The sequence below is a fragment of the Perognathus longimembris genome, chromosome 28 (assembly GCF_023159225.1).
Source record: "Perognathus longimembris pacificus isolate PPM17 chromosome 28, ASM2315922v1, whole genome shotgun sequence".
Taxonomy (NCBI): domain Eukaryota; kingdom Metazoa; phylum Chordata; class Mammalia; order Rodentia; family Heteromyidae; genus Perognathus; species Perognathus longimembris.
Genome location: NC_063188.1, coordinates 3,111,333 through 3,130,409, shown reverse-complemented (window position 1 = coordinate 3,130,409; position 19,077 = coordinate 3,111,333). Strand labels below are relative to the sequence as shown.

Genomic DNA, 19,077 nt, shown 5'->3' with positions numbered 1-19,077 from the left:
AAGGCTCTGTGTGAACGATGCTCAGTAAGCTCGGCCACATCTGGCCCTTTGGAGCTGGGACTTGTCAGGGTCCACCTTCATCTCCACCTGCGCGCCTGACCTGCTTCATCGTCCAGTGGGGACATTATCACATGCGTGTGTTCTCAGGGAACGGACCTGAGCAGAGGCGAAGGGCCCCTCCATTCATCAGAGCCCAGGGCGCCGTCTCCAGGCATGGAGACAACTGTTATCTGCCCTAAGGCCCTGGCACAACACAGAAGTCTGGTTTTCTGGAACCTCTCTCTCAGAAATCCCAAGATTCCAACAACAGAGTGTGCAGACTCCTAAGAGTGTGCTGGCTCCTACATTTTGGGGTTCATAGTCTGAATTGCTCGCACCCCCTTCATGATTAAGGCCCAAGAGCAGAGTGGCCAATTTTTAGGTTGCTTCACAACTACATAGGTAAGGAAATAACCAGACCAACATGTGTCCAGGGGTTAGAGGTGTGGCTCAGGTGGTAGAGCGCTGACTAATGAACAAAAGTGTCAGATACTGAGTCCCGGTCTCCCATAAAAAACTAAGTAAATGTGTCCAATGTGCTTCTGGACAAACAAGACCTACAACCCTAATCATGGCGGTGAGCGCATCACTGCGTATGTGACATTGTTAAAATGAATCAAGTTTCTTGCCACACAGTGTTTTGGTTGTGATTGCTTTAACCAATCAAACACAGACTAGATTGTTCTCTCCATTCCCAACTTTGCCCTGCAGCCCAAGTTAACCCAAGTGTGGCCTTTTTGGGAACTGGGTGGCTCATTAGACTCTCATTCTTCCTCTGGCCAGCAGGAAGCTCTGAGCTTCTCTCCTTCTCGAAGCCCTGGCTCAGGGCCTGCCTCCTTCCTACAGATGGAGAGGGGAGGAGGGTATCCATAGACATCAGTCCCCAAAATAGTAATAATCTCTGGCCCTACGGATAGGCCATGGGGTGAGAGTTTTGTTTGTTTTGTTGCCAGTCCTGGGGCTTGGACTCAGGGCCTGAGCACTGCCCCTGGCTTCTTTTTGCTCAAGGCTAGCACTCTGCCACTTGAGCCACAGCGCCACTTCTGGCCGTTTTCTATATATGTGGTGCTGGGGAATCGAACCCAGGGCTTCATGTATACGAGGCGAGCTCTCTTGCCACTAGGCCATATTCCCAGCCCATGGGGCGAGAGTTGTGTCCTGCGAACCCACCTGCGGGAGCACTGCCAGGCCTTGGAGACAGAAGCTACCTCTACTCTGCTGTGGTGTCTTCTTTCCAAAAGTGGGAGATAGGGGCTACAGCTGTCTTCTTCATCATCCAGGCTCCTCATTCCAGGCCCAGACCAGGATATTGACACGAAACTGTTCTCTACCCCATCTTCCTTCCTGTAAGTTGCCCCCCGCTTCTTCTGATGTGGCAATGCCCTACTTTTGCTTTTTTTTTTTTTTTTTTTGGCCAGTCCTGGGCCTTGGACTCAGGGCCTGAGCACTGTCCCTGGCTTCTTTTTGCTCAAGGCTAGCACTCTGCCACTTGAGCCACAGCGCCCCTTCTGGCCATTTTCTGTATATGTGGTGCTGGGGAATCGAACCTAGGGCCTCGTGTATCCGAGGCAGGCACTCTTGCCACTAGGCTATATCCCCAGCCCCCTCCTTTTGCTTTTGAGGTGGGAATGATGGACGGCTCTAGGTTTCCCTGATCCTATATGATAGCTAGGCCTGTGACTCCATTGGTGCCCCTCCACAAATTTAATTCACCCCTAAATTCTCCACCCATACCTACAGTCTAAAACACAACCCCTCTTCCAAAAGTCTAGTGGGGACAAAAGCCACAGCCAGTTGTTTCTCTTGCATTCCCGCTCTTTCCAACAATTCATGACTCCACTCCTTTTAAAGTTTTTAGTTCAGGCAATGACCTGTCAAGAGATCCGAACCAGCCAGGGGGCGTGGCCTGCTTGAAGACACCAGCTGCCATGTCTAAGAGACCCCTGGACACCACCACCTTGTGAGCACGAGACTTGTGGCTCCAAGGATCCCACGGTCCCTCCCATGCTATGAGAAGAAGACATTACACTCCTCATCAAGCTTTGTCCCACAGAAATTGCGCTGGGGACCCTGGAGGGTTGGGGCACCTGCGTGTGTTCTCTGGGGCCGGTATGCATTTTGGTTTGGCCTACATCTTTCCCTGAGGCCCGGGAAGCCTGCTTACATGCTGCTGTCTATGGAGGAAGGCACGTGGCCTCCCGCGCCCCTTGCCTGGCTCAGCCGCACTTACGCTGGATGCTGAAGCAGAACTTCTTCTGCTGGTAGGAGATGTAGCTGGACACTGCACCAATCAGGGCCATGGCCAGGGCGCTGGCCACACCTGCGATGGTGCCAGTCTCTGCCGACATGCCTGAGCACAGAAAAACAGGGACAGCTGACAAGACGTGAGCTCAAAGACACAGTAACCCAAGGCTCAGCCCAGGACTCTGCTTCTCTACTAGGCCTGGGCTAAGGTGGTTTAGACACCTATACCCTCCCGAGTCCCTGTGACAGGGGTAAACCACACATTCACTGGGACACAATACCCCTTGGATTTGCCAAATGATTCTAGTCTTCTGTAAAGCCTTCCATTTGGGGACGTGTGATACGCGCATGCGGAATCGGCATAGTCCTCCTCTTCCTGTGGCCCCCTGAAACTACAGGATGCTGGGATAGCAGACTCCCCAATGGACTCTTACCCTAGGATGTAGAATTGCATGCCAGTTCCCTCAAATAACTGGTCCTCCCTGCTACTGACCTGGATAGTCTCAACCAGGAGGTAGGTCCCTTACCACATGCCCAAAGGCAGCAGGGCCAACCTGAAACCATGAGCTAAAATAGATCCTTCCTCTTTTTTTGGTTTTGTTTTGTTTTGTTTTTTGGCCAGTCCTGGGCCTTGGACTCATGGCCTGAGCACTGTCCCTGGCTTCTTCCCGCTCAAGGCTAGCACTCTGCCACTTGAGCCACAGTGCCACTTCTGGCCGTTTTCTGTATATGTGGTGCTGAGGAATTGAACCCAGGGCTTCATGTATACAAGGTAAGCACTCTTGCCACTAGGCCATATCCCCAGCCGCTCCTTCCTCTTTTTTTGTGCTTTAACTCAGGCCTAGTAGTCTCTCTCAGTTGTTTCATTCAAGGTTAGTGCTGTACGGTTGAGTCGCTGCTCTATTCCGGCCTGTTGAGTGGTCAACTGGAGATGAGTGTCTCACTAACTTTCCCGCCTGGGCTGGCTTCAACCCATGATCCTTAGGTCATGAGTAGGGAGGATCATAGGTGTGGCCACTGGTGGCCAGCTCTTTCCTCCTTTGAATTTGCTTACTTCAGGTATTTGGCCATAGCGATGGCCAACTAACACCGAACCCCTGAGAGGAACAGCGCAGCAGATGAAGTGCGCAGCTAGGGAGGGCCACCCTCCCTAGTACGAGTTCTCATAGCCCCCAACGGAAACCTATAGCGCGGAGACTCACCGGATCCAGGGTCGTCACTGCTGCCGTATCCACCATCGCCTAGAGAAAGCAGGAAAGCAGTTAGGGTGTGTGTGGCCCTTCAGGCAGTGGGCCTCAGACAGCACAGCCAGGGAGCTACCGTGCCCTGACAATGTACTCTTTTGTTGCTAGTCCTGGAGCTTGAACTCAGGGCCTGGGTGCTGTCCCTGAGACTCTTTGTGCTCAAGGCTAGCCATCTAATCTACCACTTGAGTCACCGTGCCACTTCTTCCTTTTTCTGAGTAGTTTGTTGGAGATAAGAATCTCACTGATTTTCCTTCCCGGGCTGGCTTCCAAATGTGATCCTCAGATATCAGCTTTCTCAATAGCTCGGAATACAGGCTTGAGAAACTGGCACGGGCCCTGAGCACTTCCGACAGGCTGGACTCTACTTTATCTCTGCTTTCCAATGGGGCAGTGACACTCAGCATCTGAATAACACCACCCTGTGTCTCCTGCGTTGCTACTGCCCAGCTACAGGGAACATAAAGGCAAGCCCATTATCTTGTATCCACTCTTCACATTCTCAAAGCTCTGAAATAGCACAGACATGTCCAGCAGATTAGTGTTGACAGGGCCTGGGGAGAATGGCAGAAGGGAGGTTGGAAAGGTTACCTATGCTGTTAAGTGGGTCATAGGAAGGATGGAGGTGTTGACAGACCACTACTCGGCTCACTACGGTGATGGTCACACACAACACATATTGAAACTTCATTGGGACACACGCACACATGAATGTGTGCATGCACGCACAGACACACACACTTCCTCAGATGGAAACTCCCTGACAGACCACTGCTACCATTTATTTCAGGATGTCACTCAGCCTGACACTCAGTCTGTCCTTCCAGACTTTCTTCTTAGGGCCTAATGGTCACTGCTAGGGGGAACCCCAGCTTCTAGGGCCCTTGGGGAAAACTCTTTCACCAGGTCACAGAGTGTAAAAAGTGCACTGCTCTGGAGAGGAAAGATGCGGGAGAAATACGAAGAGGGGTATAGAAGTCTTTGTACTTTCTACTCTATATTTGGCTATGAAGTTAGAGTTGCTCTAAAACATAAACTCTGTTTTGTTAGAATACATTAGACATTCCCAGAAACCATGCAGACATCTGGGTACAAAAGAACAAAGGAAAGGTTTATTGAAGACCCCTTCTCACCAGGGAGAAGTGAGAAGTGCCGTCTGTTGTCTGGGGTGACGTATATAACCTAGGGGGTCTTAGAGGCAGGGACTTGGTGTAGACGTGTGGACCAGGGCCTTCATCATGGTGGCCTAGGATTTATGGCTGCTGCCCAAATGGTAAATAAGGGGTCCTGCAACTGCCCAGGCCTGAAGGTCACTCTAAGGGGATGTTATCGCCTTACTTGCTCTCAATCGCCCTAAAAGCATGCCATGTCCAGGTAAAGGGGGTGGAGGCTGGTTATTTCCTGCCCTCACAAGATGGACCTAGTGTTGCTTAGGAAAGGAGCATGCTAAGCTGTGGAGAGCAGGCTGCTGGGCTTCCAGTGTTGTTGAGGAAAATCCTCGGGTGTGTGGAGGAGGTGTGTTCCATTCCCATCTGGAGTGCATCTTGAGCTACAAGCATTTTAGAAAACTCCCACATCCTCACAGAACAGGGAACACCCGTATTTCTGTTTGTTTGGGTTTGGAGACAAGAGTCTTGTCCTGTGGCCCAAACTAGCCACACATTGCACAGCTTGCTCCTTCAGCTTCCCGCGTGCTGGGATCACAGGGGGGTGGCCCCATGCTCTCCTAGCACCCACATTTTTCACCAGCACAGTGGCAGCCGTGGAGAAGCAGGGAGGAGGAAGGCAGGAGTCATGCTGTGTGTGCCCGTGGCAGCCGCGAGGGCTTGGAGGGTCAGGGCACGGGCCTGTCTATGGTGCTCTCTGCTGTGCTGCCCTGAGATGGCTTGGGTGGAGTCTGAGGAATTCAAGGTTTTCTTTCTTCCCCTCAAGGCAGAATACAGTTGAGAGTTCCTCCCTTGCTCCCCTGGTTAGTACATGGCTACAGGAAAACCCAGCACGTTGAACAGTGCAATCCACGTGACTGCTCACCAAGCAATGGGCGGGTTACCGAAATCCATTCAGGATTCCCCTGGCCTAATTCTTTGTCTGGGGCTGCTGGGGAGATCCCAAAGCTCACTCCACGCCGCCAGCCCTTCCTCCCCATCTGACCATGTCATTGTAAGCAGCACTGTGCTAAGGGCAGAAGGAGGATGCCATTCTGCTCATCCAGACACGCAGTCCATCCTGTCGTCATCCCATGTGGCTAGTTCACAAGTGGAAAATCAATCCTCGCTCATCGAGTTGCATGAGTTCCTTAGCTACATCGGCCTATGTGGAGTGGGCCAAGGCCATGGCTTTGAAAGTGCAGCCTCTCAACACTTTCTGTGCACTCAGAGTGAACCTAACAAACTATACACCATGCAGAACATAACCAAGTCAATGCAACCCACGAAAATGAATCCAAACCTAATTCCATAACAAACTTCAACCAAAAAGACTTTGATGGCCCTCTATTTATCAGAAACTTCCCTGAAGAGTGTCCATCACAATGCAATGTGCTCTCCGTATAGATCCCTGAGCCCACGCTTCCCTGCTCCCACACTGACAATGCCACTGAATTTGGATCACTGGGTCTGGGGACCAGAAAAATTCTTGATCTTAGTAGAGAAAGAGTTGTACAACAGACAAATGACGCTTCAGTAAAAGCAGGTTTAGGAAAGCAGAGCAAAATCTTGCACCCCCAACCATGGAGGAGAGTGGGCAGGCTCAAGGCGTGCTGGGCTGGGGTCTGCAGACAGCAGAGTTCATATGTTCTTAACTTGCACACTGGGCTGTGTCATCAATCCCTCCCACATGTGAAGAGGTGCACCTGCTGGCCTTGGATAGGCAGACTAGGGCTTGCCTTTTTCACAGACTTCGGAGTTTGTGGCAGCAAGACCCTGCTGTATGTCACAAGCTGTTCCTAATAATATTGTCTACAGTCCAGGACATGATGCATTATCAGCATGCAAACTAGCATTCTCAGTGTCTGATGGCCCACATCCAGGCCAACGTTTATGCAAGAGGGGCCCAGTACAGGAAGAAGCATTCCGTCCGTGAGGAAGCGCGGAACAAGGGCTTCAATATACTTCGTCCCCACTGCTAGCTGTGGTCCAGTGGGTGAGTGACAAGGTGGTCATGTTCAAGGCGGAGCCTTTCAGAAGTGATTAGTTAGCAGTGTAGAGTGCCAGCAGAGCAAGCTCTAGGGCAAGCCTCCGTACCAGAACTAAGATCAGAGTGTAATGTGGAAACTGAGTCACAGCCATCCCCAGCCTGGCCAGGTGCTGGAGGCTGTTGTTTTCACAGACTCTGTAGAGCCTGACCGGGAGAAGGGGGCTGTTCAGCCCGCAGCACAGCCTAGAGGTGTGACAAGCCACCCTTTGAATTGCAGATGCCGGGCTCAGTGGAGAGCCCTGAGGGCTGGGCTTTGGAGAACGTGGAGATGTCTTGTGTTGTTTAGCCCCAGGGGAGCCTGATCCTGCTGCTGTGTTTATGTAAAATGCTTTGCTGAGGCTAGGTCACCACCCAACAGGTGACCTTTGTCTTCAGAAGCTTGTCCAGGGCTGCTGGGTTTGGTAATTGGCCTGCCTGCAGACTGTGAGCGGCCCAATAAACACTCCAAAATTTAGACTTCCCAAGAGGTGGTTTTTCTCTTTTCTCATGACTGCTTTTATAGCTGATGTGAGGCATATTTTACTGCACAACAATAGAGAGAGATGCAATCCCTGTTCTAGGTGTGGATTCGTTCCAAGTCAGATGCCCCATGCACAGGGCTCCAATGCCCGCTGCCCGCTTCCCCTCTGCCCTCTCTCCTAATTTATCATGCAGCCCCGAGCAATGGACTTCCATGTGCACAGGTAGATGGAGCAGGCCAACGGGAAGAAGCCCCGTGACTCAATCCCGCATACAGCACACACACATCATCAGCCGTAAGTCCCAGGGAGGCACAGGGTGGCACCCAGGGAGGCTGGGTGGCACACGGCTGCAATCCAATGGATCCCAGTGAGTGCCGACACCATGGTCGCGCAGGCCCAGAACAGGACTCCCACATCTACAATAGGGAAGGAGAGGCTTCCAGTGTTCAAAGATGCAGGGGAGTGATCTAAATTATAGCAAGAGGGAGCGAGGGCGTCGAGTTTTTTTTTTTTTTAATGTATTGTAATTATACAAAAAGTCAACAGAAAAGCAAAATCAGAAGAAATGTTTAGAAATGAATAAACAAACCCAGATGTGATGGCTCACACCTGTTATCCCAGTACTTAGGAGGTGAGGCAGGGAAGGATTATGAGTTCTGTGCCAGCTTGGGCTACATCATCACACCTGTATGAAAACAAAGTAGTCAAAACAAAGAAGATAAACCTTGCTCTGAATGCCTCCCACATACCGCGCTAACGTGAAATGGAAACCTGCGACAGCACACGGGGTCCTGGCCGAGGAATTAGCCCCTCTGGGAAGGCATTCCGGTTTCAGAATGTCTCCAAGACAGAGATCTTGTCTGTCCTTTCCTTCAGAGTTACCGGCACTCGCTATAGTCAAGCATGCGGGCCTGCCCCAAGCACTATGGGATTCTAGCACCTTCCCTGTCCCATGCAGAGTCCTCAAGAAGGATGTCAGAACAGACCGTTTGTGCCCCACTCCCGGGTGCGCGGAGTAGGAAGCAGGGAAAGGGATGTGAAGTCTCTTGGCATTCTACATCCTCTTTCCTCTCATGTTAGGGAAGCCAGAAAGAATATGGAAAGTGGTCCAAAGACGAAAGCACTATGGTGTCTCTCTTAGGAGGGCAATGATGCCATCGGGAGAGCCCACCCTTGGGACTGCATCAAAGTCTAACCATGTGCCACGAGCCCAGTGTCCAAAACATCCTAGGGAGTCGGGGCTACCAGTCCCACACATGAATGGGGCCACAGGGAAAGACCCATAACATGAATCCATAACAGCAAGGGAGCGCGAGAACATCCAGATACTTTGAGACCATTACAGTAAACACAGAAATAGTTCCTCAAAGATTCAGTAGGACAAATGGATAAACAAAAAGTGTGTAATGTACCAGGGGTTATTACTTAGCTAGGCAAAAGAAATGTTGACGCATGCTGCAACATGAATCAACTTTAAAGACATTACACGGAGGAAAAGGAGCCAGTCACCAAGTGCAAATACTGTACAATGCTAGTGTTTTCTACAGATATAGTAAATTTTTCAGAGTGGTACTAGGACTTGAACTCTCCCGTACTTTTCTTGATTCTGGCGGGCACTCAACCACTTGAGCCACACCTCAAACCCATCATTTTGCCGGTGAATTGGAGATGGGACCTCACACACTTTTCTGCCCAGACTGACTTTGAGCTGTAATCCTTGCATGCCAGCTTCCTGAGTAATTCATATTATAGAAATAGTTCAATGGTTTGTAGATTCAAATACATTTTACGTTATGGATTTACCAAAATGTTAAAAAAAAAAAAAACCTGAAAGGTTCAATAGTGAGACTTGGGAGTTTCCAGGCAGAGTGAGGAGAGAGGCAAGACTGATGATTTGTACTTTACTCTCTCAGATGCTTAGCATCTTGTTATCAGCAAGCTTAAATTCTGTTCAAGAGAGATCCAGAAGTGGAATGCCGGAAACAGCTGGCTGGCTCTGGGCACCCGCTGGCCGAGTGTGTAGAAAGGAGAGCACGCACTATGCAAAGGCCTGCCATGCAATTAGGGATGAAAGCTGCCACAGGCATCTCCTGGAGACCAAAAGGCTGTGTCTAGAAGCAAGCAGCACTCAGGGGGAAGCAATGATACCAACTTAGAAGGCACCAGCCCCTCAGCCCTTGGACATAAAGAGGACACTCATGCTTCCTTCATGCATGGCCATCTCTGTTAGGTTTTTAAAGTAGGTAGCCGGTAAAGGAGAACACCACGCGGTATTCAGGCAGGAGAGAACGTTTATTACCGAACTGCTGGCCTGTGGCCAAGATGATCCACGGCCAGAGAGAAGGGAGGGAGAGAGAGAGAGAGAGCCCCACCCAGCCCTGCTTTATTTAGGGCAGGGGCAAGGGGTGTGGCCAGGTGGATTAGGATGTAACCTCAGGGAAAGGGAGGGTAACTGCCTCCAGGTCTGCTGGTTACGCAGGTAATTGGGTGGAGACTTAATGAGGTGGGGGCATCTGCATGGAGCCCTCAGGGAGAGAACCTAACAATCTCCAGACAGCGCTCCTGGTGACCCAGACTCGTCCCTACCAAAGGGTTCTCATCTTTACGAGCACGCGGTTGCGCTCCTACCTCCGTTTGCAAGCACTGCATGCTTTGGGCCTTCAACATCTCGGGATGAAAATGTGGTTTTGCAGAGGACATCATTGTCCAACTCGATTCGAAGGTGGGTTTGGGGGAAGTGATGGAGAGCCCTCAGGAGGGGAACGAGGCCCTGGGGTGAAGCATCATGACAGCTTGCTTCCTGGCTCTGTGCTTGCCACCGTGTGTGGCTACAGTGCGAGTGGAGCATGCGCAAGGCAGGAGCTCTCTCGTCTTGCCTGACAACAGGGCGAATGCACGCCTGCTCTTTAGGCCATGCAAAGTACATCAGTGTGTTTCAATAGCCACGACGGCCAGAACACATGGCTGAGTATGACCCACGAATTTTCGACCCAGCATCCACTTCCCTGCCGGACACAGATGCACTGAGGACACCCAATGGGTAGGGCATGAGACCAGAAAGGGAGTGGGGAAGGGCCCAGGGGATCGGAGGGTTAAGGAGAAGGTGATCAGCAAACTGCAATGTTCCAGAGGTCATCCGGCCCACAGGGCTGCGGCCAGCAAAAAGTCATTGGCAAGCCCGAGGGAGTAAAAGATGGAGGGCATACTGAGGAGGGAAGACTAAATGGTCTCAACTCTTTCAGTGAAAGCAAACAGGCTGGGCCGGAAGGGAGTGATGGTGGAAGAGGAGGGCTTATTGTCATTCTCTTAGAGGATGCCCGGTGACAAATGACTGTCATTGTAACCTAAACCAGGGAGCTCTGTGAAGGCTCATAGTTTTCTGGAGGAAAAATACCTAGCCTATGATATCAGGAGAGCCACCACATCGATGCCCCAAAGCGTAAAGGCTGCAAATGCATTAATTGGGTTCTTTTTTGTTGAATTTGTTACTTTCTTTAAATGGGATGTTCTCCCTTTGCTCGCAGCCGGCTTGAGTTTTCGTGCAAAGGGTGGTGTCTCCACCGCCACGGTGACCTTCAGTTTCACACTTGTCCCTTCTGCAGGGACCGTCACACCCCCATGACAGAGGGATAACTGAAGCGAACAATTGATTATTCTTTACAAGAGAAGTTCCAATATGAGCCTAATTAAAGAATTTCCTAACAGTTCTTCCTTGCTAAAACAAGTACTTTTAATAAAGAAAAAGCCCTGACATGTCATTCAGAGTCTCATTCGTGTGCGTGCTTACACTCGTGCCTCCTGCCTTCATCTCCCCATCTGAAATACCATTTGTCACCCAGGAGTAATTGGCTCATTTGCTGGCTTTGCCCTTTAAATGTTCCATGTTCTCCTGACACCCGCGAGTTTCATTTAGAAGCTTTGGGGGCTCTCTCCTAGAGATGAAACCGGCTGCGAAGGTGTTTCGAAGGACAAATGTGCCTGTGGTATACTTTAATCAGGAGAGAACACTACTCCCATATGAAAAGCACGCAGCTCTTAAAAAAAAGGGGGGGATCAAAGGCTATGACTAGAGCCAGGGTTGTGGGAGGATTTCAAGGTTCCAACCTGATATACTTATACCTTGCAACCTCCACATCCTGACACAGCAGGTTGCCATGACAACGGGTAACAACCAAAGAGCTACAAACAACACAACATCCACACGTGTGATCAGAGCAAGTCAGAAGTACAAGTTACACCCACAGGTGATAACCCTACTTTGTCTTGCTACATCAAGCAACCTGGCCTGATAGCTCACCATATACTTAGGAGCAGATGTGATATGAGCTATGATGAAAGATTAAAATGGTTGGTAGTTTGAAGGAACTACACAAGACATGATTTTTAGGTGTGTGTGTGTGTGTGTGTGTGTGTGTGTAAACTCCTCTGATTATACTACTGATTACTGAAATCTATACATGTAAAATTTCCTAGATACAAACATGGAATACATGTAAACTCCTTTTTCTTTCTTTCTTTTTTTTTTTTTTTGGCCAGTCCTGGGCCTTGGACTCAGGGCCTGAGCACTGTCCCTGGCTTCTCCTTGCTCAAGGCTAGCACTCTGCCACTTGAGCCACAGCGCCGCTTCTGGCCGTTTTCTGTATATGTGGTGCTGGGGAATCGAACCTAGGGCCTCATGTATCCGAGGCAGGCACTCTTGCCACTAGGCTATATCCCCAGCCCTGTATGGAAACTCTCATGAAGTGAGTAAGGCGTCGAGGTGACTTGTCAGTGTGCTGCTGCGGTCAGCTTCCCAGCTTAGAAATATGCTGTTGGTTTACATAAGCCATTATTACCCTCAGGACAACTTGGGTAAAAAAGGACACAGGAACTCTCGTAAACTATTTGTAAGTCCTAAACTATTTCAAAACAAAGGGTATTTAAAGCTATCGGACTGGTTGTGCGCCTCTTGAAAGAGTTTTTCACAGTGACTGGTCCATCCCACTTCAGGACAGACAGGCACTCCAGGCGGTCACTGTCCTTGGTGCTGTGTAACAAATAAGTCTCTGCTAGTGTGGAGACAGTAGCCTGCACAGCGCCATGGTGTGAGGAGTATCAGGGCAAAAATATAACTTCTCCAGGATGGGCCTTCAAGCTGCATGAGCCCACCATTCCAAGAAAACCCCAACTTGCAAGCTGAGATGTCTTATTTCCCTGAGACTAAGCAGGGATGGTTTGACAAATCAGTTCTCCTACCTACCTTTATTCTTATCGGGTTTGTATTCACCACCTCCTACAACGTCTTCGAGATCCTTGTCTGAAAAACCTAGGAGAGACATGGAAGTCATGAAGATAAGTAATCTGTTGTTATGCTGGCTTTGAGCAACAACATATTGCTAATACTGTTCTGTACTGTTCAATGTAAAACTTTCCTGAAGCTGGCCTCTGGCATAAAGTTGTATCATCCAACTTGCTTTGAACTTGTTTTGCTCTGTATTGATCACACGTGTAACCCCCCCCCCCACACACACACACACACATACCCTGGAGAGTTTCATCCTGCTTTGCCACCTAGTTGTTAGATGATCTCCAGTGAAGATCATGATGCCCTGACCTGTTGTGACTGACACCTGTTGGAAGTAACAAGCCCCTGTAGCTGACACCTCTTGGAAGTAACAAGCCCCTATGGTTAAGCTAAAGGAAAAATTCCTGTAGTTTGGGGGTATAGAAGCAGCCTTCCAAGAAGGCCAGGACTGGATGTTGAGATGCTGAACTACTGTCCTGGTGTGGCAGTATTTTCTCACTCAATAAAATCTTTTTTAAGTTTTTATCTGAGTGTCTCATTGCCTGTCCATCTGTGCACCCCATAACAACATAATATGCATTGCAATGACCCAAAGAAAATCTCAGCAAGAAGAAACACATATTTGTTTAGTGTTGCCCGGCAATCACTGAAAATAACAGTTCCACTTAGGGAGCCGCCATGGTGCTGGGGGTGTATGGAGCTCAATGGTAGAACATGTGCCCACCATGCTTGAGACCCCACCCCACAAAAAAAATGTCCTGACGAAGATAACTGTTGCTATACACAGCCTATATGACTTCCTGTGTCACTCTGCAAACGCGCGCCATGGAGAAGACACACAGCCTCGCTGAAATTAGATTATATGGTGTGCCAAAGGTGAAGCAATTCTGCTAATGTAATTAAGACATGTTAATCAAATCAAGATTAGCTTGGGCAGGTCTGACTTAAACAAGTGACCCCTTCCAAAGCAGGTTTTGGCCTTTTCAAAGCTCAGAAACCAGATGCAAAAAAAATAAAGCCTTTTGCTCTCCTGACCCGCTGCTTCGCACTGGCTTTCTCCTGCTATTCTCAAAGAGACAGGTAGCCATTCTCTCTGTAGCTAGAAGGAAAGATCTTCCCTCAATAACCACAAAAGAACCTAAGTCCAGATGAGACTGCAGCCCTGGCTAATACCTTAACTGCAACTACATGAGACCCTGCATAGGAAGCAGCTTCCTCCCATTTTTAGAACTTGCTAAGTTTCTAACAGTTTGTTATAGTGTCACAGGAAAAGTTCCTTACAGCTCCACCACGTATATTTGGGTATTCTATGGAATGAAAATGGAAAGTTTGCTTAAAGTATTTCTGCACTCCAAATACTATTCATGAGTGTGAAAGTTCTGCTTCTAACTGGTGTTAGCTGCTTTGGGCCATAGGAGACCACACTTACTGGACAGAAGGAAGGATGAATCAACTATAGTCCCACCAACCTAAACATCTGGCAGCTGTGTTCTCGTAAATGAGTGACATGAGTCTGTCAATATAGGAAAATCACCAATTGTACTGACTGTCAATAAGATGTTGAGTGTTATCACAGTTTGAAGCCAGTCCAAGCAAAAAAGTCTGTGAGCATCTTATCTCTAATTAGCCAACAAAAGGCAGGAGTGGAGTTGTGGCTTGAGTAGTTAGAGTGAGAGCCCCCAGCAAAACTAACAGACGGCACCCATGTCTTGAGTTCAAGCCCCAGACAGAGAAAAAGATTTAGAGTGAAACTTTGCACTGTTAAAAGCTTGTATATAGTACTGTGAGTTCAATAGTTCCTCAATATTTAAAGACTTTTCCTAATGAAAATAGTGGTGACCAAATATAACTTTTGGTTCTGCATGATGAAGTGTGGCATAATTGTGAAGCTTTAAAAACTTCAGGTCACCAACATTTTCCAAATGTGTAAATGTTAATAAACCACCAATGGGAGAAAGTCTGCTGAACATGAGTGAGGAAAGACCCCAATCTATTTTTGTAGTCCACACTGCACTTAACCTGAAAAGCAACACTGGGTTTTGCTGCTCTATGATAAAAGTATTCATGCACCCATCTGAAAAGTCCACTCACATATCTCTCCCCTTTCCAGCTACATACCAGTGTGACACTGGCTTTTCTTCAGCTACAGCAACTACAGCACCGTAGCAGAGGTCAATGGAGATGCAGATGTGAGAATCCTTCTAATGTCTCTTAATAAGCCAGACTTTAAGGGAATTTTTTAAAAATGTGAACAATACAAATTTTCTCACTAAATTATTTTTGTCTGGTAAACTATTTATTGCTTATAACATGAGCAATATACATTAATGCATATGCCTTTGGTGTTAGTCATGTTCGACTCATTAAACATTTCTTCTCAGTTTTAAATTCTAAGACTATAAATGCTGATGAATAGAGCCCACAGAAACAAAAGTTCTTGAGATATTCAGTAATTTGTGGAGTCCTAAAGCCAAAAAATTTGAGCACCACTGTTTTAGGACGCTCTTGTGTCTTGAAGTTGGCCTAGGCCATGGGTAGATCTGGGAGCTGTTGTAGTCAAAGAGGCAGAACCAGGAGAAGCCATAGAGTTAGCCAGTGACTGAAACAGCTGGGGCTTACCTTTTCCTCCTGCTGCACTTGGCTTCCTGTGGCCATCATTTCGATCATTGCTATCGTCCAAGGCATCAGCTAAGTTAAAATCATCTATATCAGGGAGCCCTAAAAGAAAAGTAACAGTTCACCTTAAACTACACGTAGCTCAGACACTGCCCCAGAAAGGGCTCTGTGGGATGCTCCCCTAACTGGCCTTAGAGAGGTCATCTTACCTGCAGCATTTACTGGAGCTCTGGTTGCTCCTGGCCTCCTGGTTGTGGTGGTAACATAGTCCCATCTCTCTAAAAGCAGGAGGGAGAATAGCAAGGATCATATGCTTACTAGCAAAATTGGTACTCATTTCATAGATTAGAGAAGTCATATCATGAAGACAATACTCCTGTCTTGGTCCTTGGGGCCCTTACATGACCTCTAAAGAGTTCCAGAAAGCTGAAACTCATGTCTATCCACAAAATAAACTCAATAGCCAAAGAAAACCTGAGGAAGAACCAAGTTAGAACCATCACAGGACCTGATTTCAAAATATACTACAGATCAGCAGTCATCAAAACAGCTTGGTACAGGCATAAAAAGGTACAGATCAGTTTAAAAAAAGAAAAAAGAAAAAAAGAAACCGGGCTGGGAATGTGGTCCAGTGGCAAGAGTGCTTGCCTCATATACATGAAGCCCTGGGTTCAATTCCTCAGCACCACATATATAGAAAACGGCCAGAAGTAGCGCTGTGGCTAGAGTGTCAGAGTGCTAGCCTGGAGCAAAAAAAAAGAAACCAGGGACAGTGCTCAGGCCCTGAGTTTAAGCCCCAGAAAAGAAAAAAGAAACCCTAGATCTAAATCCCCACACCTATGGTCAGTCGATCTTAGACTAAGAGGCCATGAACACACACTGGGGAGGGGACAGTTCTTCGTAAATGGTGTTGAGAACACGAAATATCCATCTTGCCGTCATCAGGAGAATGCATAATAGTCAAAGACATAATTTGTCCACCATATTGGATGTACTTTTGACTAATAAAATCTGCTATTGTTCTAGGTCTGGGAACACAAGTACAACTCTGCCAGCATCAGTGAAAGCCCACAAAAGCCCACATTCTTTGGATGCACTTTGGCAGGAACTGGCAGGATGTACGACGGCTATACCTCTGGCAAGCAGCTTCATCTCACTTAGGCACAAAGACTACGGTCAAACATATTCAGTATAGCTTTACTTTGAGTTATATATAAAGCAAACCTTTCATAAGTCTGCCAATAGTAAATGGCATATAAAACATGGCCAAATCCACATCATTGGAATCCTAGTTCAATGAGGCCTGCATTTGCTAGACTGGATCTCCTCAGTACCTGAGCTAATAATGACTCACAGCTGGCACTCAGACTTTGGCTGAATGTACGCTATAGTACACTAAGCAGCAGGGGACAACAATAAGGGATATGCGGTTATATATGCACTGGTATGTATGTGTGTGTGCATATTTTACATTTATATGTCTAGTTCATTACTTGGAAAAAGGATGCATATAGATGTAATTAAGAGGAGGCCATCAAGATAAGATCATCTCCTATTATACAGAGGGGCCTTAACAGTAACCAGTGTTCTCCCGAGAGCAGAAGGACACAGAAAGGATAGCTTTATGTGCACAACAGATGGTGATGTAGCCACAAGCCAGGAGATACGTGAGGTTACCAGCAGTAGGCAGAAGTATTTTTTCCCTAGAGCCTTTTAAGGGAGTGTGGATTTGTTGACACATTGACTTAGAACATCTATGTTCCAGAACCAGAACAGGATAAAGTTATATCCTTTTAAGCCATGCAGTGTAGTCATGGCAGCTGGGAAAAAAATCTTAAAACTAGACATGTGTTCTCAGGTCTCCAATATACTTCAAATGAAAAAGTTATCAAATAACACCTATGTGACTATATTAAAAAAAATCCCCAGAGAAATGTAATTAATCTCAACACACTCCATACTGACTGAGTAGTTCCCTCGGGAAAATGAGTACAGAGTTTCAACAAATACGTTTACATATTCTTATTTTCTTTTCCTTTTTTTTTTGTAGGTCATGGGGCCTGGGCAGTGGCCCTGAACTTTTCTTTTGCTTAAGGCTAGCCCTCCACAACCTCTGATTTTCTGGTAGTTCACTGGAGATAAGAATCTCACAGGCTTTTTTGCCTGGGCTGGCTTTGAATCAAGATCCTCAGATCTCAGCATCCGGAGTAACTAGGATTACAGACATGGGCCACCAGAGCCTGGCCTGCTTTTCTTTTAAACAGAATTTATGAAAACCAACTTCATATGATCAAATGAAATACAGGCTACTTGTTCTTGAGAGTAGATTACAAATGGGTGATCCATTTTAATCAGTATCAATTGTTTTTAATAATGTATTTGATTCAGTACTCACGCTTCAGGGGAGAAATTTTTTTCCGAGCATCCTCTGCATTAGAATCATCCCTGACATCCCCATATCCTACAAATAGAAAGGGAAATTTTCAGTTAATTATTTTCTCACAGTACCAAATAATACTTACATATTCTTTCTTATCTCTCTTTTCCTGTCTTCTTCTTAGTATTCCCTCCTCCCCCCTTTTTTTCCTCCCTCCCTCCCTTCCTTTCCTTCCCCCTCCTCCTCCCCCTCCTTCTTCCTCCTCCTCCTTCTCACCCCCCCACACATCTGAAGACTAAATCTAGGACATTGCGCATGGTGGGCAATATCACCAGCTCCTCAGTAATATATTCTTTTATTAAAATTGACTTTGTTGTTATTATAGAAGTGATATACAGAGGGGTTACATTTCCATGCATCAGGTAATGCATATATTTTCTTTCATACAGCCTCATCTGTCCCCTCATTTTCTCCCATTCCCTCCCTCCCATCTCCACCCACAGGTTGTATAGTTCACTTTCATCAGTGTCCAGGGCGCTCCACTGCTGAGCTTTTTTCACCCTATTTCCTCAGATACTGTGCCCTCCCCCCACCCTCCTTCAGATGTGCGTATATATACACTGCATATAAGGCAAAGAATACAGAATCATAAGAAAAAGAAAAAAACCAAGTTAAAAACTCCTTTGTTTCCACTATCTTTGGAGTTCCTTTCAGTATTTTATATACATATGAGGAGATGCTTGGGTATTGCACCTTTGTGAGTCTCTCCTAAAACTATCCTCTTTTGGTCTCACTGTGAGTATGTAGAGTTTTGTGTAATTTGTCATATCCCAGTGAGTTTTAGATCTATTCTGCCTATCAGGGAGAACATGGACCGTCTGTCTCTCTGATCTTCACTTAATATGATTTGTTCCAGATCCATCCATTTCCCTGCGAATGCCATTATTGTATTGTTTCTAATGGCTGTGTAAAATTCCATTGTGTAGAGGTACCACATTTTTGGATCACTCATCTATTGTGGGGCATCTGCATTGTTTCCATATCTTAGCTACTGTGACTAGTATGGCAATGAACAGGGATGTGCAAGTGTTTTTTTTATCATATCGTGCTTCATGATTTGATGCTCAGGGTAAATGCCCAGGAGTGCTATGGCTGGGTCATAGGGAAGGTCTACATTTAGTTTTTTGAGGAACCTCCAGACTGCTTTCCAGAGTGTTGTACTAGGTTACACTCCCATCAGCAGTGCAGTAGGGTTCCTTTCCCCCCACATCCCGGTCAGCGTTTGTTGTTAGGTCAGTCTAACTGGGTAAGATAGTATCTCAGAATTGTTTTGATTTGCATTTCCTTTACGGGATTTTCTTCTGAGAAGGTTCTCCTTAGCTCCCTTGCCCATTTAGTAATTGGTATATTAAGTTTGGGAGTGGGTAGTTTTTTTAGGTCCTTGTATATATTGGATACTAAGCTTTTGTCTGATATATTGCTGCTAAAGATCTTTTGTCATTTACTAACTATGTCCTTACCTGTGCAGAAACTCTGTGTTTTAATGTCAAGTTTCTTTCCTATCTGTTGTACCCCTGGGACTGTATTCAAGAAGTTCCTGCCTGTACCTATAAGTTC

At 47.1% G+C, this 19,077-nt stretch overlaps 1 protein-coding gene across 1 annotated transcript in view; it reads right to left on the bottom strand.

The window, feature by feature from the left end:
• Window positions 1–19,077, bottom strand: part of Cd99l2 (CD99 molecule like 2) — a 65,342-nt gene that overhangs the window by 5,838 nt on the left and 40,427 nt on the right. The window contains exons 2-7 of the mRNA XM_048336120.1: window positions 17,479–17,544; window positions 15,293–15,361; window positions 15,087–15,185; window positions 12,423–12,488; window positions 3,486–3,524; window positions 2,270–2,389 (exon numbers count right to left, since the gene is read on the bottom strand). Coding sequence (XP_048192077.1) covers window positions 2,270–2,389; window positions 3,486–3,524; window positions 12,423–12,488; window positions 15,087–15,185; window positions 15,293–15,361; window positions 17,479–17,544 — 459 coding nt within the window. The remainder of the gene's footprint in view (window positions 1–2,269; window positions 2,390–3,485; window positions 3,525–12,422; window positions 12,489–15,086; window positions 15,186–15,292; window positions 15,362–17,478; window positions 17,545–19,077) is intronic.